This window comes from Oncorhynchus masou, chromosome 23, assembly GCF_036934945.1.
Source record: "Oncorhynchus masou masou isolate Uvic2021 chromosome 23, UVic_Omas_1.1, whole genome shotgun sequence".
NCBI lineage: Eukaryota > Metazoa > Chordata > Actinopteri > Salmoniformes > Salmonidae > Oncorhynchus > Oncorhynchus masou.
In genome coordinates this window covers 44,019,207-44,046,693 of record NC_088234.1, presented here as the reverse complement: position 1 = coordinate 44,046,693, position 27,487 = coordinate 44,019,207, and the positions used below count along the sequence as shown (strand labels likewise).

At 40.3% G+C, this 27,487-nt stretch overlaps 1 protein-coding gene and 2 long non-coding RNA genes across 3 annotated transcripts in view; 1 reads left to right on the top strand and 2 right to left on the bottom strand.

Annotated features, from left to right (window-relative positions):
• Positions 1-1,712: 1,712 nt before the first annotated feature.
• Positions 1,713-4,072, bottom strand: LOC135510107 (homeobox protein OTX1 B-like). The gene is made up of 3 exons (XM_064930894.1): positions 4,051-4,072; positions 3,279-3,463; positions 1,713-2,757 (listed from the first exon to the last, which is right to left on the bottom strand). The coding sequence occupies exons 1-3, from the start codon at positions 4,070-4,072 to the stop codon at positions 1,969-1,971; spliced, it is 996 nt and encodes a 331-aa protein (XP_064786966.1). The 3' UTR covers positions 1,713-1,968.
• Positions 4,073-11,996: 7,924 nt separating this feature from the next.
• Positions 11,997-15,075, bottom strand: LOC135509988 (uncharacterized). The gene is made up of 3 exons (XR_010451035.1): positions 14,963-15,075; positions 14,346-14,471; positions 11,997-14,078 (listed from the first exon to the last, which is right to left on the bottom strand). It is a non-coding gene; the product is annotated as an uncharacterized LOC135509988 (long non-coding RNA).
• Positions 15,076-23,603: 8,528 nt separating this feature from the next.
• The window catches only part of LOC135509986 (uncharacterized), a 40,400-nt gene continuing 36,516 nt past the window's right edge, over positions 23,604-27,487 (top strand). The window contains exon 1 of the long non-coding RNA XR_010451034.1: positions 23,604-23,741. This is a non-coding gene — a long non-coding RNA (uncharacterized LOC135509986). The remainder of the gene's footprint in view (positions 23,742-27,487) is intronic.

The window sequence follows — 27,487 nt, the reverse complement described above, 5'->3', positions numbered from 1 at the left end:
GCATGTGTCCATACGTACATGCATTTCTGTCTCCTCTTGAGGTCTCTGAGGTATCAAGGCTCATTACCTACACTACTACAAAAGATCACTATACGTGAGTAATCCTTTTGTTATGTTCACCTTTGCACACAAAACATTTTCCTCCATGTTCCTCCATGACCTGTGTAATGAGGGACGTTACTGTGAATGAATGGTGTTGCTGTGTGAGAGAGCGTCTCTCTTTCGATTGTGTCTCACAGCTCATTTTCCCTTGTGGGTTATAGGTGTGACTACAGAGGTAGCAGCCACAGGAAAATGTTGGGTCCTAGCAACAGAAATATGTATCTCCCTACTCTGCTGATCTGGTAGATGCCACTGTATTATGGGAGGTGTAGTGAGATCATGGGTTGACCGGTGGGATCTTCAATGGTGTCTATAGAAATCATACAGTATCTTAAGACATATCCAGGAGCGACAGAACCATGGATGGCATAGACTGTCCTATTTATATATTTTTTTAATTATGATTTTAGCAAAATCATTTCTAATATACATTCTTTCCAAAGTATTCATATTTTATTTTAGTAGGAAGAAAGTCTCTTGAGGGTTGAATTTTTGCAAGCGAGCGACCTGAGAAAATTTCAGCATAGGAAAGCAATAGAAGTGTACATGGTCCAAGAAATAAAATAAATACCAAACAAAATAGAGAAAATACATAATATTGAATCAGAATCAAGTTTCTAAAATCTATAAAATGTACCCTATGATTTATAATCATTTCAATTGGTCATTTATGGTCATCTAGCATGTCCTTGAGCTCATACAGTGATACTTTCCCTGTGTCTCAAGTTGCTAGTTGTAAAATGTACCAAGACCTTAATGTAGTAGACCTATAGATAAAGTAGATCTCTGAATACATCTGGACGAGTTTAGAGGTAACCATGAAATTCAAAATGAACGGTTCTCTAATGACCTCAAGTGGTATAATTGCATAACTGCTGTAAAAATACGGTACGATCAGTATCATTGACCACCAGTGACTCTTTTTAAAAATGTAACTTGGCAAGTCAGTGAAGAACAAATTCTTATTTACAATAACGGCCTACCCCGGCCAAACCCGGACGACGCTGGGCCAATTGTGTGTTGCCCTATGGGACTCCCAATCACAGCCGGATGCAGCCTGGATTCGAACGAGGTACTGGAGTGACACCTCTTGCGCTGAGATGCAGTGACTTAGACCACTGTGCCACTCGGGACACTTGACACAAGAACAATGTGGCACTTCACAAAGTGGCTTGTATGGACAACTTAAGAGTTATGGTCAGAAACAGCATTATAACTGATACAGTAAGCCTACAATGACCAGCTACTCGGATTCACATACTATGAATCTGTGACTCACAACCACCATCTTAGTGGATGTGTTACTTTACGCTGTGCATGAGTGACAACTGATCACATGCATGACAACTGATCACATGCATGACAAATGCAAATGACTGTAAAGAAATGTAAATTCAAGGATTACTCATAACATCTTGAAGCCCTGCTTAGGCTCTTTGACCTGTTTGAAATACCCTTCATTATGGCATAATACTTTATAAATCAGCAATATATTATATTACTTCCTCTGAAATCAAAGGTGTCAGTTCAGTTCTCCACTGATCAAAGCTGTTGTAACGCAATGAGTTCTTCAGAAAAAGTTCTTCAGAATAAAACAAACAAATGTAAACTCTGTTTTAATAAAAATTTATTTAGAATTTAAGTACAGAGAACAAAATATGAATAAATAGATATATAGATAGATAATGTAAAATGAAGTGGGATGAAGTTCATGAGGTAGAATGAATATGATTGTTGTAGAATTCCTAAAGATGATCCCCTCTCTCTCTCTCTGAGAACATTTCTGTCAACATGTAGTCCATAGTTGACATTCCAGCAACACAGGATATACAGTAAAACCCTCTTGTTTTTCCACTAAAAAAGTTTTCAACAGTTAACCAGATTATCCTCATTGGGGTAGCTGTTCAGGCTATTTCCCTCCCAGCACTCTTCGTCCAGCTCCCTCAGGATATCCTGCAGGGACAGGACAGGGAGCTCTGGGTATTCTGGGGTAGACATATCCATGCTCCAGGAGCCATACAACTGGGAACCTTGGCCTTTCATCGTAGGGGTGTTCTCTTGTCCAACCTCCCAGCAGCCGGAATCCGGGGTGACTGGGGCCTGGGTAATGGGGCCTCCATAGGTCTCCTGGGGGTTGCTGTAGAGGGGCTGCTGCTCAGCTGAGCTATGGTAAAGGAAGGCCTGGCTGGAGCCTGCGCTGCATTTCCTTACCTCCAGAGGAAAGGGGCTCCACGTGGACTGCACTGGGGACATCTGATCACCCGCCTGGGGCCAGGCTCCTGGAACCATCTGGTGCCTGGGGCTATTCAGTGGTGGGCTGGCACTGTATCCCAGCACCCTGGCTTGCTTCAGTTCGAACAGGGAGTTGTAGTGGCCAGTCTCCTCCACTCCAGTGTAGGGTGAAGGGCAGCATCCATAGAAAAAGTCATCCAACTCCTCCTTCAACTGGATGGGGTGGGCAGGGGGCAGGCAGGGGGAGGTGGACAGAGGGGCCAGGTCAGGCTGGGTAGCCGCTGTCCCCATGTTGCAGTGCTGGGAAACTGTGTCCTGGACAGGGGTGAACCCACCAGGGGAGTGGAAGCCAGAGTCAGACTGCCACACGGCCTTAGCTCCCTTATACTTCATAGTCCGAGCCCTCCTGTTCTGGAACCACACCTGGAGAGAGATGACAAAACAATTGTGTTATTACATGGCAGTTAGAATGTACATCCGTTGCAAACAGATACTGTGTTGCAGTTAGTTGACTCTAATGACTAAGATTATTATTATCTGCTTTGTGCCCATGCTAATAATTTCCTAAGCCCACCAACAAACACCTGTAGAATATTATGAGAGTGTTGGGGCTTATCTTGCTGTTGTCTGCTCTGTTTACAATAAGTGTAGTACAGTCTATCAGTCAGACCAAACAATACCACAGATAAAAACCGCTTACATCATCTTAGTGATTTAAAAGATAAACAGAAACCCTGATACTAGTATCAGCAGCACCTATGCTGGCCATATTTGAACACAGAAACCCTGTAATGTAAACAACCCCCATTACACTTGTGTGTATGTAAATGCTGCAAAGAGTGCATTCAGGAAGTATCCAAACCCCTTGACGTTCTCAACATTTTGTTACGTTACAGCCTTATTCTACAGCCTTGTGTGTGTGTGTGTGTGTTTTAGCTGCTTACCTGAATGCGGGATTCAGGTAGGCCTGTGTTCTGAGACAGGCTCTCTCTCAGGCTGATGCCAGGGTAAGGGTCTGTCTCAAATGTGACACGGAGAAGTGCCACGTGCTCTTTGGTGAAGCTGGTCCTCTTTCTGCGGTTGGTACTCCGGGACAAGGCTCCGGTGACTGCCACCTGTCTAGGGTCATCTGAGGGGAAAACAGGTCAGATATGAGGGAGACAGGAGCCATGGCAGGACAGAGATGGTAGGGGGGGGGGGGTCTTATCATGTAGTGAGGTTGTCTCCAGCAAAGAGAGCCACATACTGTACACATTATTGCCTATCACTTTGCAGCATTACAAGTGGCAAACAAACCCCATACACTCTAAGTTCTAAAATTGTTCTTTGGCTGTCCCCATAGGAGAACCCTTTTTGGTTCCATGTAGAACCCTCTATAGAAAGGGTTCTATGTGGAACCAAAACCATTCTACCTGGAGGGTTCTTTAAAGGGATTTCCTATGGGACAGCCTCAGAACCCTTTTAGGTTCTAGATACACTTAGAAAAAAAACGTGTTAAGACAAAAATCTGTAAAGTTCCTTAGATTTTTCACCCACAAAAATCCAAAGTTTTACAAAAGCAAATGTTCAGCTTTAAAGACTAAAAATGAAGCCACTTGGTTCCATTTCCCCCCCAAAATGACAACAATTATCATCTATGATTCACCTGGCTTGCTAAAAAAAATACAGATCTGATATCCAACCGATATTCTGTGCCATCCAGTGACCTCTCCTTACCAGTGCTGGTGTTCTTCCACATACTTTTTGGCTGACGCTTTTTGTGTAAGAATCTGTCGTTGTCTGTAAGAGCTCTGTCTCCCAAATGTACTGACCGCCCATTTTATACAGATCACAAGACTCTAGTACCCTCCGCCTCAAATAAAGTGCTGATGATGTAGTGTGATTTTTCTGGTGACAGTTTGAGGTGATGTAAATTTGTGTTGGGGGGGGGGGGGGGATCTTTGATTTGCTGAGGTTAAGATCATCTGAATGGACTTTGGACTAATGGCCCTCTCCCATCCACCCCTAGCGACATCATCCACATCACATGCAAGATCATTGGCACACAAGAATCAGACATAAAATATATTACTGAATGAAATCGGACATTTATGACGAGTTGAACGTTTTGTCTCAAGGTGCCGTATAACTGTAACAGATGCTTACTTGTGTGTAGCAAATGTGTAGTTGATTTACTGCATTTTCAAGGTGCCTTATGAATGTTAGTGTTTGGCATTGTGTCAACAAACTACTATAAATGCTTTATTTTTTTGCAGTGCAAATTCATGGTTTGTTTGCATGCATTAACATTTGTTTTTCCAGCAATTCAATAACTTGTGTTTTGGTATGTGTTTATCAACCAGTGGTTTGTGTGCAAGGAGAAGGGAATTTGTATGAGCTTAGTGCATTTTTTTTGTTGCACTACCACAAATCAATATGTGAACAGGAATAGATAGATGTGCAGGTATATCCATTATTAAGCGTCATATATAACAGAAGGGCTTATAAAAACAAGACAACAATTTTGGATTATTTCAATAATTTACATTATTTCAACAGCGCATCTTGAAAATGATTACGGGGAGTCGCTGAAAGTCCTTTGCTAATGGCTATGTCAACAACCACAATGGAACATTTTAATTACCCAACCATTTACAAAATTAGCATAAAGAAATATTAATTCACATGGCTTCTTTGTGAAATGCACAATGCCATTCATGAATGGCACCTTTTTCACAACTGCTGTTTTCTTTTCAAATACAACACAGATACAAGCTATCAAAATAAGAAAAACATGGGTGTTTAATTGTTTGGTACTTAATAGGACCATTATCAACATGCTGCCTCATCTATCATTGATGTATAGGCCCATTACAGGGAAAGGCCAGGGATTGTACCCACTAATAGTAGGTAACAAGCTCATCACTGAGTTTGACTTGTCCAGACTTGCTGATTTCTTCATAGCCTATGGGAAAGACCGAGCCATAGGACAGTTTCACCTCAATGGCACCCATTGCCCCTGAAAGAAATTTAGGGACACCCCACACAGTAGTTGACACACAAGTAGTAAAAAAAAAAAAAAAGTATTCAGTAAATTGTATTACAATATACTGTAATATATTTTGGCATTTTATCTCTTACCGGTACATATTAATAATAAGTAATTAGATGCAATAAACAACAATTATCTCACTTTTCATATTGGCCAGTGAGATTCAGTGTCTTTTCATTCCTTATCTGGACAATCAGGATCGGCGTCTCCATGTTTTGGGACGGCTCACAAGAGTTCCAATTCTTTCGGCCAATGTACAGTACCTGACAGCAATTCATTCTGGGGGTCATCCTAATCCTATCACATATTATGCATGGCTTTTTTTTCTTCAAGCCCCTTGCAAAATCAGCATTGTCCACCTCAATACATATATAGTCATATATCATTTGCATTTTCACATAACAGAATATCATATGATGTTCAATGCAGAGCACATACATATACATAGTTTCTATTGCATAATAGCCTCATGCATAACGTTTGTTTGTTGTCAGGATTTAAATACTTCTGACACATACCATGCAATGATCAGAGAGTAAATGAGTAATGATAAACAGTTTGACCAAATGGGCCATTTGACTAATGGTGAAATGACCTCATTGTTTCATTATTTTCATTCAGATGGTGAGACATTAACAAGATTGTAAACACTTAATGGTCCCATGACCGACTTACTGTAGCCATTAGCTTAGATCTTGGCTACGTCAATAAACAAGTTGGATAATCTCCCACTTTGACTTAACTTTAATCTTATAACTTTGAATAGAATAGAAAAAACCCCACAAAGCATCAGCAAAATAAATATATGGCCTATATATTATAAATGTAAAAAAATAAATAATAATGCATGCACACATTGAAAGCAATTCCTATCATTCCTTGAATGATATCATATGACTGAAAGAAAGATTTACCCCACAACAGCCTAACCCTATTCAGACAGGGTCCATGCTATACCCCATTGAAGTTAACTATTTAAACTGTTAAGGTTAGGTAAACGGTTATGGTTAGGGTTTAGAATCCCGAATAGCACTGAACATCAAAACAGACAGCAGTCTACTACGTTTTTGTTATTATTTTTTGTTGTTTGTTCTATTTTAAAATGTTCATTTCATTTTTATTAACGACAAATCAATACAAAAAGTACATGGGGAACACAAGAATATACAAAAGGACATTTGGGCTCGGGGGTACAATATCACATTACATAAGGACCTTAAGAGGCATACACACAGTTATAATAAACGAACAGCTTTTTTTTGGCAGAGTATTTGTCTTAAAATATAGTATAATTTAAGGTAATAAAATGTGGTGTTTTGTTTGTAAATGTACATTTGTGAATATGGAATTTGGCCAAAAGAATAATTAAATGAATTACATAGAAATAAGTTGAAACAATTTTATCGTAAATTAAGAATCCAGGCAGCACATCTCCATAATAGTGTACAATCTTCATAAATGTGTTCAATAATAAATCTACTGATGTCTGCCTGATTCCTTACATGAAAACAATGCCAAACATATGCAACACTGTTTCTGGGTGGTCTTTACAAAAAGGTACAATTTTAATTTGTTTTTTAAAAACGTCTTCATATAGTGGTTGGCAGGATAATATTTATGAATATTTTTTTAATAAGAAACTTCCTTAATAATAAGTAAGTATGTGTGGGGCCAGTCTACTACGTTACACAAGCATTTCCACGGTTATTGTTGCAAGTACTGATTTGACATAGGGACAAGTTGAAAGCCACCATGGCCGCGATTACTTCAGGAGAAGCAGTCTTTTTTGGATAACTCGTGAGACTTTCGATGGGACTCTTCACATAAGTGAGTGCCACAAAACGTGAATGGTTTTTAAGAAATACCACAGCATTTATAAAGCAAACTTAAATTCACTCTGTGCCACTGCCACCGTATCGTAGACATAGCCACGGTGTTACCACGAATGGACTCCGGATGGATCTCTAATTCAGACGATTTTCGGTCATTTATTCAGACATTTATTTTTGTTGTTTATTATTCAATTTCCGTGAAGTCCATGGCGTAGTAGCACGCTATTTAGCTTTTGAAGTTAATCTAGATGTTGCGCTTTCAATGAACTTTTATCCAGGTCATCAAACTTGCAAGTTAAATATTAATTATCTGAAAATGTACCTTAATTTGAATATTTAAAAAAAAAAGTAAAACATTTCACATTTTATAAATGGCATTGTAATTACCGACTAATCATATATCTATTATTGCAACCACTAGCTAGGTTTCAATCCAATTGGAATGCGAATATTGTAAAATCATAAATTAATATGTATCCTAATAAACTGCATGTTTACCCGACTCGTAGGACCGACCACACAACACATCACATCATCGCGTGGCTCCAAGTTTACTTCGATATGGTATAGAAATATTTGGGCCTAATACCATTACCACCGGCATTTCTCACGTAATTGATTTTACCGACACAAAAATATCCCACCTTGATTAGAGTATCTTGTTTTGTCGACATTTGGAAAGTTTACCGATAAATGTTCCGTTTCCATCAGGCCGGGCGTGACATTTTTTTTTAACCGACATGTACTTTACTTGCATAAAATGGTTGGACAACTGGAAAACTGTTTAGGCCTACTGAGTGTAGAGTGTATCGAGCTGGTCTCAGAGCATTTCGTATTATTCTATACTTAAATCCGATACACTCCATTTAGTATGGTATGTTACGTTTCATATGGGATGTATTAAATTTGTGGATCTCCCATTTTCTATTTTAGGCAGCAGTTCACCACCCTATATCCCACTGCTAGCTTGCCTCTGCAGCAAAGCAGGGTTGGTCCTTGGATGGGAGACCAGATGCTGCGGGAAGTGGTGGAGGGTCAGCAGTATGGACTCTTTACTCTGGTCTAAAAAAATATAGATACAGTGCATTCGGAAAGTATTCAGATCACTTTACTTTTTCCACATTTTGTTATGTTACAGCCTTATTCTAAAATTCATCAATCTACACACAATACCCCATAATGACAAAGCAGAAGCAGGTTTTTAGAAATGTTTGCAAATGTAAAAAAATAAACCTTATTTACATAAGTATTCAGACCCTTTGCTATGAGACTTGAAATTGAGCTCGGTGCATCCGGTTTCCATTGATCATCCTTGAGATGTTTCTACAACTTGGGAGTCCACCTGTGGTAAATTCAATTGATTGGACATGATTTGGAACGGCACACACCTGTCTATATAAAAGTCCCAGAGTTGACACTGCACTTTAGAGCAAAAACCAAGCCACGATGTCGATGGAATTGTCCATAGAGCTCCGAGACAGGGTTGTGTCGAGGCATAGATCTGGGAAAGGGTACCATTTTTCTCTAGCATTGAAGGTCCCCAATAACACAGTGGCCTCCATCATTCTTAAATGGAAGAGTTTGGAACCATCAAGACTCTTCCTAGAGCTGGCCGCCCAGCCAAACGGAGCAATTGGGGTAGAAGGGCCTTGGTCAGGGAGGTGACCAAGAACCCGATGGTCTGTTTGTCTGTGGAGATGGGAGACCCTTTCAGAAGAACAACCATCTCTGCAGCACTCCACCAATCAGGAATATATGGTAGAGTGGCCAGACAGAAGCCACTCCTCAGTAAGGCACATCACAGCCCGCTTGGAGTTTGCAAAAAGGCACCTAAAGGACTCTTAGTCCATAAGAAACAAGATTCTCTGGTCTGATGAAACCAAGATTGAACTCTTTGGCCTGAATGCCAAGCATCACGTCTGGAGGAACCTGGCACCATCCCTACGGTGAAGCATGGTGGTGGCAGCATCATCCTGTGGGGATGTCTTTCAGTGGCAGGGAATGAGAGATTAGTCAGTATTGAGGGAAAGATGAACGGAGCAAAGTACAGAGAGATCCTTGGTGAAAACCTGCTTCAGAGAGCTCAGGACCTCAGACTGTGACTACGGTTCACCTTCCAACAGGACAACGACCCTAAGCACACATACAAGACAATGCATAAGTTGCTTCAGGACAAGTCTCTGAATATCATTGAGTGGCTCAGCCAGAGCCAGGTCTTGAACCCGATCGAACATCTCTGGAGAGACCTGAAAATAGCTGTGCAGCGACGCTCCCCCATCCAACCTGACAGAGATTGAGAGGATCTGCAGAGATGAATGGGAGAAACTCCCCAAATACAGGTGTTCCAAGCTTGTAGCGTCATACCCAAGAAGATTGGAGGCTGTAATCGCTGCCAACAAAGTACTGAGTAAAGGGTCTGAATACTTATGTAAAGGTGATATTTGCTTTGTCATGATTGGGTATTGTGCTTCGATTGATGAGGGAAAACACAATTTAATACATTTTAGAATAAGGCTGTAACTTAACAAAATGTGGGAAAAGTCAAGGGGTCTGAATACTTTCTGAATTCACTGTACATCCAATGCCCCAGGGCAGTCATTGTGGACATTGCCCGGTGTAGGGTACCGTCTTTTGGATGGGACATTAAAAGCGTGTCCTGACTCTCTGTGGTCACTAAAGATCCTATGGCACTTATCGTAAGAGTAGGAGTGTCAACCTCGGTGTCCTGGCTAAATCCCTAATCTGGTCCTCATACAATTATGGCCACCTAATCATCCCCAGCTTCCAATTGGCTCATTCATCCCCCTGTAACTATTCCCCAGGTTGTTGCTGTAAATGAGTGTGTTCTCAGTCAACGTATCTGGTAAAATAAAGGTAAAATAAATTAATAAAATAAACATTTCGTATGATCTTACGATTTGTATAATATGGTACGAATTTCCAAATGTACAATAGGTTATGAATTTGCTAAATGTATATTACGTTACAAATGATCAAAACGTATTATATGTTATGAATTCTAGCTAGCTTAATAACGTTAGCTAGGCTAGGGGTTAAGTTTAGGAGTTAGGTTTAAAAGGGTTAGGGGAAGGGTTAGCTAACATGCAAAGTAGCAAGTAGTTGAAAAGTTGCTAAAGTTGTCTGTGATGAGATTTGAATTTGCAACCCCCATCCACCCCGACTAACCACCTACTTTCATTTTTGCCTTAATTAACCATCTGTCTTATGTAACCATATCAAATGTAACATACTAAATGGAGGGTCTCGGATTTACTTACAGAATAATACAAAATGCTCTGAGTCCAGGTTGAGTGGGTAACTAGAGTTCTGCTGCATAGTGGAAAGGTAATGATATTCTTGTAGCCATTGACATTTCTCTTACTAGGCCTATTAATCAGCCAAAGATATACTGCATTATCTATAGGGCTCTTGTTCAAAGTCCATTTCAAAAATCTGTGGAACGGGTGACTTGTTTGCAATATGGATGTTGGTAGCCTGGTTATCTAGTGTAGGTTTTATCTTTTAATATCCACACCACATCTACACTGAACAAAAATATAAATGCAACATGCAACAAGTTCAAAGATTTTACTGAGTTGAAGTTCATAAGGAAATCAATCAATTAAAAAATTATAAGTAGGCCCTAATTATGGATTTCACATGACTGGGAATACAGATATGCATCTGTTGGTCACAGATACCTTTTAAAAACAATGTAGAGGGTTGAATTTCAGGAACCCGGTTACCAAGATTTACCACCCAAAACCACTCCCCTTTCCCAGGATAAATAACTGTGAGAAACCGGTACATTATAATAAATTATTTTTATGAACAGCATGATGTGAAATTGAACTGTTAAATTATTTGCGAAGTCTAAATCTGGATTCTCTACGGCCATCTTTCTGGTCACTGCATGATGAAGCATCAACGCCCAGGGTGGGGACCAACAGCCCATCGCAGTATGTAGACCCATCATCTCATCATGGTAACTTTTTTTTATTGTGACAGACCTACATTTGCTGCAACATAGCCTATGCTACAGTAAGAGATTGAATGCATGTCTAATATAGACATCTCCATCAGGCTTTTGGGGATCACCTTGTTTTTTTTTTATTGTAAAGATTTATTTGATTTTATTACAGCTGCAGAGTTTCAAAACACTATTGTTGCTTTAAATCAGTGCACAAGTGACCACTGTCTTCCTCTCCATCAATTCCATTCAAATTGCATCCAATATAGATCATCCTGTTCAAGATTGATATATAGGCCTACAGTGCCTTTGAAAAGTATTCAGACCCATTGACTTTTCACATTTTGTAACATTACAGCCTTATTCTAAAATTGATTTTTTTTTAAGAATCCTCAATCTACACACAATACCACATAATGATAAAGTAAAAACAGGTTTTTAGAAATATTTGCAAATGTATACAACATTTTAAAAACTATTACATTTACATAAGTATTCAGACCCTTTACTCAGTACCTTGTTGATGCACTTTTGGCAGGAATTACAGCCTCAAGTCTAATTGGGTATGATGCTACAAGCTTTACACAACTGTATTTGGGGAGTTTCTCCCATTCTTTTCTGCAGATCCTCTCAAGCTCTGTCAGCTTGGATGGGGTGTGATACTACACAGCTATTTTCAGGTCTCTCCAAAAATGATCAATGGAAACTGAGAATTGCCCCGAAACCACTCCTGCATTGTCTTGACAGTGTGTGTTTAGGGTCGTTGTCCTGTTGGAATGTGAACCTTAGTCCCAGTCTGAGGTCCTGAGCAGGTTTTCATCAAGGATCTCTCTGTACTTTGCTCCTTTCATCTTTCCCTCAATTCTGACTAGTCTTCCAGTCCCTGCCTCTAAAAAACATTCCCACAGCATGATGCTGCCACCACCATGCTTCACCGTAGGGATGGTGCCAGATTGCCTCCAGACAGTGATGCTTGGCATTCAGGTCAAAGAGTTCAATCTTAGTTTCATCAGACCAGAGAATCTTGTTTCTCAAGGTCTGAGAGTCTTTTAGGTGCCTTTTGGCAAACTCCAAATTGTGTTAGTCTTATGTTTATTTATTTTTAATTGTGTATATTCTCAATGGATTTATTAAAATAGATGCCCACCACTACTACCACTCGTCCACGGCATCCCTGCATGTGCACGGGAGGTATAAAAGGTGGATGTAGATGAGAATGTGGTAAAAATGGGTCAGTTTGTAAGGGGGTAATATAAACATTGCCAAAACAAATGTACAGGCTAAATACCGTAACTCCTATGAAAAGGAAAGCAGTAATAGAGATACTGTTGATTTTACCAAATGCAATAGTATTGTGATTCTTCTAGTGCACCACCCCTCATGTTTTGTTTTGTCCAGAAGGGGGCACTGTATAACTGCAAGTCTAGTTACATTTAAGATCTTACAGGCTTCTGTCACCTCTCTTTATATTTGCCAATTTGGACTCAACTCAATAACTTAAAGGCCATTATGCTGTAGTCATTGACACTGAAGACTGAACTGCCTTGTGTGTGTGTCTTCACAGTGACAAAGGGGGTGGACAGCACAAGGACTAGTTTGCCTCTATTTTGTTCAGACAGTGCTGTTTGGCTTTGCCTCTCAGCCTGCTTCCCAAATACAAACCTGACCACAGGCCCACACAACATAGAACAGGAAGACCCTGCTGCAGAACAGAGTCTATAGTCTTCATAGACTACACCACCACTTCCTCAGCAAATAATGAGTGTCCATGGCATGCTGTGAACTTTTATCTGCTAACTGTTTTATATGTTTGGGATCAAGATGGTTATTAGTGATTCCAGCTTGCTTACAGCGCTCAGAGAGGACCATAGACAAAAAAAAAAAACATTCAAGCCGTCAAAACTCTTCATTAAACATAACTATTGTTAAGATTCCCACCACACACCTAACATTCCTCAGAAAATAAATTCTTCTTTGACCCAGAACATATTTTAGGACAAAATGCAATGCACTGTTTAAACAGAGATTATCACAACGTTCAAAATGACAAAATATTTTCTTGTTTTATATCATGATGGAAAAGCATGAAGTTTTCCTACAAAATGTTTTCTAATCATAACGCTAGAGCATTCTCCAATTTTTATTTCAGAACGCCCATTTTAATCACTGTTTACATTACGCTTGTTTTATGAAAAAAGACTAGATGTTTCATACAGATGTTTCTTAACTTGCCTTATATTACATTAGATTAACACATTTGTCTTTAAGCATGGACAAGCTAGGGATTTATCCACAAATCGAGTCTATTAATATAGATAAGGGATAAGATGAGAGTTGAAGAGTGAAGTTCTCGTTTATAACACGTGACAAATAAAAAAGTGATTGATGAACATACTTGGCTCTTTGCAGCTACTTAGTTTTTTCCCCACCTCGGTCTGTTACGCTGTCTTTGCGTGTGCTTGGACAGCTCTGACGAGGACATAACATCATCATGGCCCATGATTGGTGACTCTGCTTTAGCATTATGACTATGTTCAGAATTGTATGTGTTGATCAGACATGTATTTGATCATTTAAAAATAGGCCAACATAGTCAAAATATTGAGAAATAACAGGGAAACATGACATAAAAAATATATATTAGAGCAGTAAGCCTAATATAGGCACCTGGCCCGGCCTACACTGTGCAGGACTCCATTGATTCATACAATTTGTCAAACTAATTTCCCATCCAAATGCAAACATATATATATATAAAAATGGGATATCACATGAATTACTTAAGCTTTAGGAAATGCAACCAGCTACAGAGATTAATGGGGAGGGGAGTGGGAGAGGAGGGGGACCCATAAACCCCGCTTCAATCAAGCAGGCTTCAGTCACCCACTTTTGCTTCAGTCATCCCCATTGCCTGTAATGTTTTTGAAAAGGGAAATGTGTGTTAAATGGGTAGTGAATATCATTTCCTTTTATTTACTGTTCTGAGTTATGATGTTATCAATTTGTTGATGTAGGGATCTACTCATTCTACGCAAAGTTTTCAGCTATTTTTGAAGTACTCAATTTGAAATATGCAATATTTGGTTGTGCACTTTTTTGTGAAAATTGTCATTGTTTGTATTTGGAAGTTGTGTGCCTGAAATGCTCAATTGATTTTAAATGAACAACTACGACTTACAGTATGTTGTGTCTGTCTTCACAGCAAATCCCCCTTTGGTCTGTCTTCACAGGCTTCACAGCATATCCCCAAGGGAAAGCTGATTTTGTATCACAGCATTTCTGCTGCCGGTGGTTGCCTGGGAAACTGTGCAGACAGAGTAGATGTTACATTTTCTAAATTGTCTATCGAAACAGCTTGATGATAGTGGGAAGACAAAATGAATCATCGTGGTTCCCCAAAATCATCATGATTAGCCCCAATGACACAAGCTAAATAAATCAACTGTAAGACAACCCACACAATGGCAGAATATGATTGTCAGGGGTAAATTACAAGTACAATACACACCGCACCTCCTTTTGCGGACGACATTACTTTGTGTCAGCTGTGTGCATGCAGTTCGACATAGGATGCTTCAAGCCAACTTATGGTTGATTCTAAAATGTGGTGGAAGGCTTTGTATGGAGGGTGTGACGCAATTGCGGATCCTCCAGAAGCATGCAAAGGCAGAATTCTGCCGCATCGCTGTGCGCCTCCCAAATGTTGTAACAATGCGGAGGGCTCCGTATAGCTCCGCATTGACATGATTGGTTGACAATAGGTGGGGGTGGGAGGTCCTGTACAAACAAACTCACTTCCTTGACAACTCCTCTGCGCTGCTCCACGAAGAGCAAAAACTATGAATGCCGTGACTTCTGCAGTGTCCATATCAAGATAAATACTGCATGTCAAGCTGACGTCTGCATTGGCCCACGCAGTCCTTTAGGGATGGATGAACAAAAAACATAATGACTATCAGGTGTGTTACAGAAAATATAGTGTTCAGAAGTGAAAACAGCCACAGTGTCAGACTCATCAAACTGATACTTATTATGATCAACGCTTGCAAGATCCACTTTTTTAGTTTAGTTTAATAATTCAACCATTTACAAAACAACAAGCACACAAAACTTGAAAAAGCCATACATGCACATGAATAAAATCATCGAGGATAACACACAATAAAGTCTGGGACTTATTTCCATTGAGACAAGATGGCTAGACAAGATTGAACACAGTATGGCAGTGAAATAATAAAACAAAAACAGAAGAACATCTCTCTCATCATTCCAGTTACATCATAGGGGTTATTCATATGGGTACAGAAGACAAACATATTTTTACTTTATTTTTAAAGCTGCCCAGAGAGGAACATTGTTTTTATGGGCAGAGGCAACTCATTCCATTCTGAGGCTCCAGTATACAAGAAAGTGCCTTTCTCTGCATTACTCCTGAACCTGTATAAGCACACATCAGCAACACCTGATCTTAAATCAAATTTTATTTGTCACATACACATGGATAGCAGATGTTAATGCGAGTGTAGCGAAATGCTTGTGCTTCTAGTTCCGACAATGCAGTAATAACCAACGAGTAATCTAACCTAACAATTCCACAACTACTACCGTATACACACACACACAAGTGTAAAGGGATAAAGAATATGTACATAAAGATATGAATGAGTGATGGTACAGAACGGCATAGGCAAGATGCAGTAGATGGTATCGAGTACAGTATATACATATGAGATGAGTAATGTAGGGTATGTAAATACACTTCTCAAAAAAATAAAGGGAACACAAAACAACACAATGTAATGTAAGTCAATCACACTTCTGTGAAATCAAACTGTCCACTTAGAAAGCAACACTGATTGACAATAAATTTAACATGATTTTGTGCAAATGGAATAGACAACAGGTGGAAATTATAGGCAATTAGCAAGACACCCCCAATAAAGAAGTGGTTCTGCAGGTGGTGACCACAGACCACTTCTCAGTTCCTATGCTTCCTGGCTGATGTTTTGGTCACTTTTGAATGCTGGCGGTGCTTTCACTCTAGTGGTAGCATGAGACAGAGTCTACAACCCACACAAGTGGCTCAGGCAGTGCAGCTCATCCAGGATGATACATCAATGCGAGCTGTGGCAAGAAGGTTTGCTGTGTCTGTCAGTGTAGTGTCCAGAGCATGGAGGCGCTACCAGGAGACAGGCCAGTACATCAGGAGACGTGGAGGACGCCGTAGGAGGGCAACCCAGCAGCAGGACCGCTACCTCCGCCTTTGTGCAAGGAGGAGCAGGAGGAGCACTGCCAGAGCCCTGCAAAATGACATCCAGCAGGCCACAAATGTGCATGTGTCTGCTCAAACGGTCAGAAACAGACTCCATGAGGGTGGTATGAGGGTCCGACGTCCACAGGTGGGGGTTGTGCTTACAGCCCAACACCATGCAGGACGTTTGGCATTTGCCAGAGAACACCAAGATTGGCAAATTCGCCACTGGCGCCCTGTGCTCTTCACAGATGAAAGCAGGTTCACACTGAGCACGTGACAGACGTGACAGAGTCTGGAGACGCCGTGGAGAACGTTCTGCTGCCTGCAACATCCTCCAGCATGACCGGTTTGGCGGTGGGTCAGTCATGGTATGGCATTTCTTTGGGGGGCCACACAGCCCTCCATGTGTCCGCCAGAGGTAGCCTGACTGCCATTAGGTACCGAGATGAGATCCTCAGACCCCTTGTGAGACCATATGCTGGTGCGGTTGGCCCTGGGTTCATCCTAATGCAAGACAATGCTAGACCTCATGTGGCTGGAGTGTGTCAGCAGTTCCTGCAAGAGGAAGGCATTGATGCTATGCACTGGCGCACCCGTTCCCCAGACCTGAATCCAATTGAGCACATCTGGGACATCATGTCTCGCTCCATCCACCAACGCCACGTTGCACCACAGACTGTCCAGGAGTTGGCGGATGCTTTAGTCCAGGTCTGGGAGGAGATTCCTCAGGAGACCATCCGCCACCTCATCAGGAGCATGCCCAGGCATTGTAGGGAGGTCATACAGGCACGTGGAGGCCACACACTACTGAGCCTCATTTTGACTTGTTTTAAGGACATTACATCAAAGTTGGATCAGCCTGTAGTGTGGTTTTCCACTTTAATTTTGAGTGTGACTCCAAATCCAGACCTCCATGGGTTGATAAATTTGATTTCCATTGATAATTTGTGTGATTTTTTTGTCAGCACATTCAACTATGTAATGAAAAAAGTATTTAATAAGAATATTTCATTCATTCAGATCTAGGATGTGTTATTTTAGTGTTCCCTTTATTTTTTTGAGCAGTGTATAAAAGTAGCATAGTTTAAAGTGGCTAAGTGATACATGTATTACATAAAGATTGCAAGATGCAGTAGATGATATAGAGTACAGTATATACATATACATGCGAGATGAGTAATGTAGGGTATGTAAACATTATATTAAGTGGCATTGTTTGATCTGATCTGGTGCAGTGATTGTGTGCATCCCTAACACGGGGATCACTTAGAAATCTGGGCGCAGGACCATAAATACTCCTGTAAACCAAACCTAGTCTAATCTGGGACATCCTAGCCTCAACAGGCAGCCAATTTAGTTCCTGGAAGCAGCTCCTGCCTATACGAGTATATGGACTCACCTTCAATACTACCATGTTCAGCTTATTCTGGGCTATCTGGAGCTTCCCCTTCATACGTTTAGATAAGCCCCCAAACCAGGAAGTACCTAGTATAGTCAAATGGCATTGAATGGGGCAGTAGCTATCACTTTCATGGAGTCCTCATGGAGTCCTTATCAAGCAGCTTGGACTTTCTAGCCAAAAACTTAGTCCTGGTATTAAATTATCTAGGGTAGGTGGCAGCATTGAGAATTTTGGATGAAAAGCGTGCCCAAATTAAACTGCCTGCTACTCTGCTATAAATAGAATAAGCATATAATTAGTAGATTTGGATAGAGAACACTGAAGTTTCTAAAACTGTTTGAATGATGTCTGAGTATAACAGAACTCATAAGGCAGGCAAAAACCTGAGAAAAAATCCAACCAGGAAGTGGGAAATCTGAGGTTTGTCGTTTTTCGACTCTTGCCCTATCGAAAACAGTGTCTATGGGGTCATGTTGCACTTCCTAAGGCTTCCACTAGATGGCTTTAGAACCTTGTTTGTTCACGTGAGAGCGACCTGCATTCCATTGCATTTCTGAAGACAAAGGAATTCTCCGGTTGGAACATTATTGAAGATAATATATCTTATATATTATTATTATTAGATATACATCGTTTGACATGGCTCTGACCTAACAATCGTTCGGTTTGCTTTCGTCATAAAGCCTTTTTGAAATCGGACACTGTGGCTGGATTTACAACAAATGTATCTTTAAAATGGTGTAAAATACATGAGGAATTTTAATTATGGGTTTTCTGTTGTTTTGAATTTGGCGCCCTGCAGTTTCACTGGCTGTTGACAGGTGGGGCGCTACCGTCCCACATACCCTAGAGAGGTTAACCTTCCCTAGCACCTTATTGGCCATGCTCACACCTCCCAAGCTTCCATCAGGGATACATCCCAAGTAGTTAACAGAGGTTTTAGTAGTCACCCCCCCTAACTCCACTTTGATTTCAGACAAACTACACAATTTAGGTCTGGATCCCAAAATAATTGCTTCAGTTTTCTATAAGTGCAGAGACAGCTTATTATCTCCAAGCCATTTGCTAATGGTAGTAAGCTCTGTGCTAAGTATGCTCTCCAAAATAGTTTTACTTTTGTGAGACACCAGAAGTGTAGAGTCTGCCACATAAAGTAAAATATGGCATGAACAAGCATCTTTCATATCATTAATATACAATAAAAACAGCAAAGGCCCAAGCATGCTCCCCCCTGGAACACCACAACTCATTGGTTTTGCCTGAGACAGTGAACCATTACCTCTATTACTTGCTCCCTTCCTGATAAATAGGACTTTACCCACCCTGGAGGGATAATGCTTAACCCCAGTGCCTCCAGTTTGGAGATTAGGAGACAGTGGTTAACTGTATCAAATGCCTGCTGTAGGTCATGCAGTACCATTCCACAGATTTCCATCATCAATCTCTTTCCTGCTGAAGTCAGTCACGTAAAGTAGACAATCAGTGGAGTATGTTTTTCTAAACCCCGACTGAAAATCATACATTAGACCCTGTTTGTTAACATATTCATACATTTGCTCATGTACAACTCTCTCCTGGATCTTTGATGTTACAGAGGATAGATACAGGCCTATAATTCTAAGGGTCAGACTTTATCCCCTACTTATACAGAGGTATAACTTTAGCTTGTTTCATGTCCCTGGGAAAGGTGCCTTGTTCAAGAGAGGATAACGATATACAGTGCCTTGCGAAAATATTCGGCCCCCTTGAACTTTGCGACCTTTTGCCACAATTCAGGCTTCAAACATAAAGATATAAAACTATTTTTTGTGTGAAGAATCAACAACAAGTGGGACACAATCATGAAGTGGAACGACATGTATTGGATATTTCAAACTTTTTTAACAAATCAAAAACTGAACAATTGGGCGTGCAAAATTATTCAGCCCCCTTTAAGTTAATACTTTTTAGCGCCACCTTTTGCTGCGATTACAGCTGTAAGTCGCTTGGGGTATGTCCATCAGTTTTGCACATCAAGAGACTGAAATATTTTCCCATTCCTCCTTGCAAAACAGCTCGAGCTCAGTGAGGTTGGATGGAGAGCATTTGTGAACAGCAGTTTTCAGTTCTTTCCACAGATTTTCGATTGGATTCAGGTCTGGACTTTGACTTGGCCATTCTAGCACCTGGATATGTTTATTTTTGAACCATTCCATTGTAGATTTTGCTTTATGTTTTGGATCATTGTCTTGTTGGAAGACAAATCTCCGTCCCAGTCTCAGGTCTTTTGCAGACTCCATCAGGTTTTCTTCCAGAATGGTCCTGTATTTGGCTCCATCCATCTTCCCATCAATTTTAATCATCTTCCCTGACCCTGCTGAAGAAAAGCAGGCCCAAACCATGATGCTGCCACCACCATGTTTGACAGTGGGTATGTTGTGTTCAGGGTGATGAGCTGTGTTGCTTTTACGCCAAACATAATGTTTTGCATTGTTGCCAAAAAGTTCAATTTTGGTTTAATCTGACTAGAGCACCTTCTTCCACATGTTTGGTGTGTCTCCCAGGTGGCTTGTGGCAAACTTTAAACGACACTTTTTATGGATATCTTTAAGAAATGGCTTTTCATCCAGAGTGATCTGGGCCTCTTGGCCACTCTTCCATAAAGGCCAGATTTGTGCAACATTCCATTTCGACTGATTGTTGTCCTATGGACAGAGTCTGCATTTATACGGAGACTTGATAACACACAGGTGGATTGTATTTATCATCATTAGTCATTTAGGTCAACATTGGATCATTCAGAGATCCTCACTGAACTTCTGGAGAGAGTTTGCTGCACTGAAAGTAAAGGGGCTGAATAATTTTGCACGCCCAATTTTTCAGTTTTTGATTTGTTAAAAAAGTTTGAAATATCCAATAAATGTCGTTCCACTTCATGATTGTGTCCCACTTGTTGTTGATTCTTCACAAAAAAATACAGTTTTATATCTTTATGTTTGAAGCCTGAAATGTGGAAAAAGGTCGCAAAGTTCAAGGGGGCCGAATACTTTCGCAAGGCACTGTACGTAATATGAGTGCCAATTTGCTCAGCAGAATCTATAAGAAACCTTGCAGCAATATTATCCAGGCCTGTGGCTTGGGAGCATTTAAGCTCTGCCAGCATACGGACTATTTTGGCTGTTGCTACCTTTACAAAAGAAAAAGTGTTTGGCTGAACCCTTAACTTTACATAATACTTCTTCACTTGGTTGCTTCCATACAAACCAGAACTTGTGGGCAGCTTGCTAATCAGCTTGCTGGCAACAGAAGTAATTTAAAAAAAATAGAAGAGTTTCATTGGCAACCTCTGCTTTTTCATATACCACCTCCCCCTTGACGTTCAATCCAATGCTGTTTAGTGTGTTCTTGGTAGTACTACTACAGCATAGTTCATTAAATGATTTCCAAAGCTTTTTAGGGTAATTTTTTTGCTGTCAATTATTTTCTCAGCAAAGAAACCACCCTTAGCTTCATCCATCCTGCTCCGTGCTTCATTTCTGTGACGTTTATATAGGACAAAATCATGTTGCTCTTGAGAGTTCTTACATTTTTTAAAGGCCTTATTCCTTGCTTGGATAGATTTTAGAATCTCATGATTAAACCAAGGGCGAGATCTCTGCTTTATCCTGACCCATCTAATAGAAGCCGTCACATTCACCACATCAAGGAATCTACATTTAAAAGACTTCTCAGGCACTGTCTACTGCTACACTATCTAGCACAGGTGACCAGTCAATTTTACCCTCTTCCTCCCTAAACTTTTCAACACAGTATTTGTTGAGTCCTCTGATTCTAACGGGTTTGTGACACTTAAATATATATTTAAAAATCCTTGTGCAAAATGTAATAAAATGATCACTGATTCCATATACTATTACTACAATCTGCGATATTTTAGATTTATCAGACACCAATATTAAGTCAATCGTACTTTGCACTTTTTCACATATCCTGGTGGGAAGTGTTAATGATGGTACTGCAGCCGTCTTCAGGATTAGCTTCCTGGCAAGACCCATCGGATGTTCCCATCGGAATTTCGCTCGAAATGCGCACAGTACTCACATACATAATCCTAATTTTCGGTGTAGCCTGTCCACTCGAAGAGAAAAAACAGCCACTGATGTCGGATGTGTTCATTCTTCTAAAATAGTGTACCGTTAAATTAACACTATGGCATCCAGTCAAAACACAGTGTGCTTTTTCGCGCATGTTGGTAAGTAAATGAGCCTGCTAGCTGAAAGTCACAACACGAATGAAAAGGCTGAAAGATGCTGGTAACTATCATCTTTTTATAACCCCTTCATCCAATTGGTAGTTACAGTCCACAACCGCGCTGCCTCTTCTTGACACGATGCCCACTTAACCCGGAAGCCAGCCGGAGGAGGAAACAGCGTACCCTGGAACGTGTCAGCGTGCACTGCGCCCAATCCGCAACAGGAGTCGCTAGTGCGCGATGGGACAAGGATATCCCTCCCGGCTATGCCCTCCACTAACCCGGACAAAGCTGTGCCAATTGTGCGCCGCTGCGACAGTAAGGACTCGAACCCAAAATCTCTAGTGGCACAGCAATGCAGTGCCTTGCGCCACTCGTGCTATTTTATTGGTTGTTAATAAAACCGTATGACGCGCACATGTGATGATGGTTTTAATGCTTTCCAGAATTATATTAATTACGATTATATGATGCTACCATTGGTTTATAACATTTCCGGCGTTTGAAATGGGGGAGGGGACTAGTAAATTTATGATCAACTTTCTCAATATACCAGCTGCAGTCATTTTTCATACTTGGGTCAACATCGTATTCTATAGTGAGTGGCGCTGCGGTCTAATGCACTGCATCTCAGTGTTAGAGGCGTCACCACAGAACATGGTTATATTCCAGGCTGTATCACAACCGGTCGTGATTGGGAGTCCCATAGGGCGGTGCACAATTGGCCCAGCGGCGTCCGGGTTAGTGTTTGGCCGGGGTAGGCCGTCATTGTAAATAAGAATTTGTTCTTAACTGACTTGCCTAGTTAAATAAATACATATTATGAACTGGTTTCCTCTAAATATCATCCAATTTGATGAAAAACACGATTTTTACTGTAAGCGAAGGTCAATGCATTTAAATTGCATGCCCTATAACAGGTGTCAAACTCAATCAGCGCAAGGGCCAGACATAGCTTATTATGTTTGTTTAAAATAAAAACACGCATACAACTGCAACCCAAACTGGCCATTGTTTTATTATAAAAAAATATGCACTTTATAATGTCCACTTAAAAACATAGGATGCTGTATATAGCATTTTTTACATATTAAAACAAAAGAAGAGAGAAATGATATTTGTCCAGCCTTTGCCGCTGTGCTTGCAGATGTGCATAATAAGCTGTGACCCAAATCAACAAGTATTTAATAACTCCAAATAACAAAAATGTAGCTAGGCTGTTGTAACATTTATCCTACACTTAAAACATTTTTTTTTTTTTGCATTACATAGGTAACCTGTGCGGTTGAATGCAGCTTCGCTGTATAAAATATCTTGTAGGCCTAGGTGAGTAGCCAGCCTAGGCTACTGCTCAATTGTTGCTGTAATAGACCTACATGTTTCTCCTTTGCGTGGTGTTTTGTTTTATGGTTATTCATTGTCAAATTTTAAAAACGAAACCCACATTGCAACATTTTAGTAGCCCAGCTAGAACTGTGGCATGTGTCAACACTTTCCCTCTGGCAGAGTGGACGCATCATTATACCCATAAAACCTAGCGGTCAAACACAGAAATGGTTCCAGTCGTTTTTTCACCATTCATTTTTCACATCGTGAATTTTATAAACACTTCAAACTAAGTATTTGTTTGGTGTTGGCTTACCTAGGCCTGATGTTTTTGACAAACCGTGTAATTCTCTCTGACAAGGTGAGTTTTATCAATATGTACTCAAAAAATGTTTAAATGCTAATTAGCAACAGAGAAGACCTTAGCAAGACTACAAATTCCTGCAGGAAGCTCCTGCACATCATCTCTATCCGACACTTTCAGCTACTGTTCAACAGCGTGATCAAAGACCTGTACCCAATCCATGATGAATCCATATGCTGTATTGAAATTAATTGAATAGTGTTGAACTTCCGTCCCATCTCGGTCTTAGCTAGCCACTGACTACACCTTAGCTAGCTAGTTAGAGCAGTAGATCAACAAATCATTAGCATAGATAATTGTTTGTACAGCATGTCGGCTTTTGTGTCTTTCAGACCTTATGTCATTTTTCAAGGATGAGCATAAGCATTAAAAGGGGGCGAAGACCACTATAAGTCTGGCCATGATGAGTAGTGCAGCAATAGTGAGGGGCAACTTACTGATTTGGTCAGTATAAGGGATAAAGTTTATCCTGTGTCGGTGAGTGGAGCTATTAAGTTAAGTTTGAGCATCTTAGCAATACAATATGTTCTATACGGCTGTCAACATTCTACAAAGAAAGAGCCACTTAATCAATTATATAATCATTAACCAGATTACCCCGGATACCAGACTTAGATGAGTGATAACTCAGTTCTAGAATGTTGTCATTGATGAGAATGAATCTAAAAATCTATTGATCTTAAGAATTGACTTTGTTTAGACACCCAGCCTGTACTGTAGTTTCATGACCAGAGGCGGATCTTCAAAGGCACAGTATTTATTTGGAGTGCTACATGCATTCACACAATTCTGATTTGTAGTATCCTTCTCACTATATGATTGATACTGTCACCACTGGTACATCCACTATAATTGAGAATAACCTGCCCCCCCCCCCCCCTCCTGCCGAAATTGTTGCCACCGAATCTCTTCTCTGTATACATCAATGATGTCGCGCTTGCTGCTGGTGAGTCTCTGATCCACCTCTATGCAGACAACACCATTCTGTATACTTCTTGCCCTTCTTTGGACACTGTGTTAACAACCCTCCAGGCAAGCTTCAATGCCATACAACTGTGGCCTCCAATTGCTCTTAAATACAAGTAAAACTAAATGCATGCTCTTCAACCGATCGCTGCCTGCACCTGCCCGCCTGTCCCAACATCACTATTCTGGACGGCTCTGACATAGAATACATGGACAACTACAAATACCTAGGTGTCTGGTTAGACTGTAAACTCTCCTTCCAGACCCACATCAAACATCTCCAATCCAAAGTTAAATCTAGAATTGGCTTCCTATTTCGCAACAAAGCATCCTTCACTCATGCTGCCAAACATACCCTTGTAAAACTGACCATCCTACCAATCCCCGACTTCGGCAATATCATTTACAAAATAGCCTCCAATACCCTACTCAACAAATTGGATGCAGTCTATCACAGTGCCATCCGTTTTGTCACCAAAGCCCCATATACTAACCACCATTGCGACCTGTACGCTCTCGTTGGCTGGCCCTCGCTTCATACTCGTCGCCAAACCCACTGGCTCCATGTCATCTACAAGACCCTGCTAGGTAAAGTCCCCCCTTATCTCAGCTCGCTGGTCACCATAGCATCACCCACCTGTAGCATGCGCTCCAGCAGGTATATCTCTCTGGTCACCCCCAAAACCAATTATTTCTTTGGCCGCCTCTCCTTCCAGTTCTCTGCTGCCAATGACTGGAACGAACTACAAAAATCTCTGAAACTGGAAACACTTATCTCCCTCACTAGCTTTAAGCACCAGCTGTCAGAGCAGCTCACAGATTACTGCACCTGTACATAGCCCACCTATAATTTATCCCAAACAACTACCTATTTCCCTACTGTATTTATTTTATTTATTTACTTATTTTGCTCCTTTGCACCCCATTATTTGTATTTCTACTTTGCACATTCTTCCACTGCAAATCTACCACTCTAGTGTTTTTTTTCACCTTTATTTAACCAGGTAGGCTAGTTGAGAACAAGTTCTCATTTGCAACTGCGACCTGGCCAAGATAAAGCATAGCAGTGTGAACAGACAACACAGAGTTACACATGGAGTAAACAATAAACAATTCAATAACACAGTAGAGAAAAAAAGAGTCTATATACATTGTGTGCAAAAGGCATGAGGAGGTAGGCAAATAATTACAATTTTGCAGATTAACACTGGAGTGATAACTGATCAGATGGTCATGTACAGGTAGAGAGTTTTACTTGCTATATTGTATTTACTTTGCCACCATGGCCTTTTTTGCCTTTACCTCCCTTATCTCACCTAATTTTCTCACATTGTATATAGACTTATTTATAATAATATATTTATTAGCTGTATGTTTGTTTTACTCCATGTGTAACTGTGTTGTTGTATGTGTCGAACTGCTTTGCTGTATCTTGGCCAGGTCGCAATTGTAAATGAGAACTTGTTCTCAACTTGCCTACCTGGTTAAATAAAGGTGAAATAAAAATAAATAAAATAAAAATGTCAAGTGATAAAATCCCAAGTTATCAAACTTGTCCTCATGTGAAAAGTTTATAAAATATTATATTTTTGTTATATTTTTTTAATCCCAGGCCCAGTCCCCACAAGATGCCCTTTGTTAGGCCCACATTGTAAATAATAATTTGTTCTTAACTGACTTGAATAGTTAAATAAAGATTAAATAAATAAAATAAAAGGGACGTTTGCGTTCAGATCACACTTGCACAGGATGTCCATTTCCATCCACCTTGGACAATGTGACAAGTGGTCGCTCAACTCCCAATCCTCATGGCTCATAATTTGTTCTTGTTTCCCAATCAACAGTCTGGATCTTCTTCTTCTGCCATGGTGGATGAGATAGATAGCTTTTCTTGTAAATACAGGTCAATTTCTCTTTCCCACCGGAAAATGGTAGCTGCAGAGCCGAAAGTTGTCACTGGTTTTCCAGTCTGCCCATCTGAAATAATTTTTTTTTACATTTTACTAGCAAGTTAAATTGATTACTAAAATGGTAAAATGTATATTTAAAATACCATAACCCATAGTTAAATAAAGGTTAAATATGAATTAATATACTTGACTGTATTAATGGTAAAATAGACTGGGCTTTGGTCTATCTACACATCCAAAATCCTACTATGTGGATGGAACATTTTGGCAGGGATGGAGGAATTATCTGGAATGCTCAACTAGATGATTAGGATAGTCTAGGATACTATTTGCAAGAAGAGGATGTATTGCGATTAGCTATACTACTGGACTTCTGATTTTAATTCTCAAGAGGAAAGTTAAAACCCTCAGCCATGAGTTCACTGAGAAGGTCCGACAGTGATAAGGGGGTTAAACAAACCTGTTTTTGCTTTGCCATTATGGGGTATTATGTGTAGATTGATGAGGGGAAAAAACGATTTAATCAATTTTAGAATAAGTTTGTAATGTAACAAAATGGAAAAAGTCTGAATTCTTTCCGAATGCACTTTATAACTGACTTCACAGGTCATCTGATTAGTCATGTACAGATGCACTTGTGGAACAAAACCATTTGTTTTTTCTATGGGAAAACATTGAGCCCACAAGTCCTAAGCTAGCTAGCCAGCTAGTTAATGTTACCTCACTGTTTGTGTAGTCACTTTTCCACGTGGTGACATGCTTGCTAATGTTAGCCCACCAGGGCATGGATATTTAGCTAACGCTTAGCTAGCTAGGTACGTTAGCTCATCATTCGTGTAGTCAGACTTTTACCCAGACACCACGGGA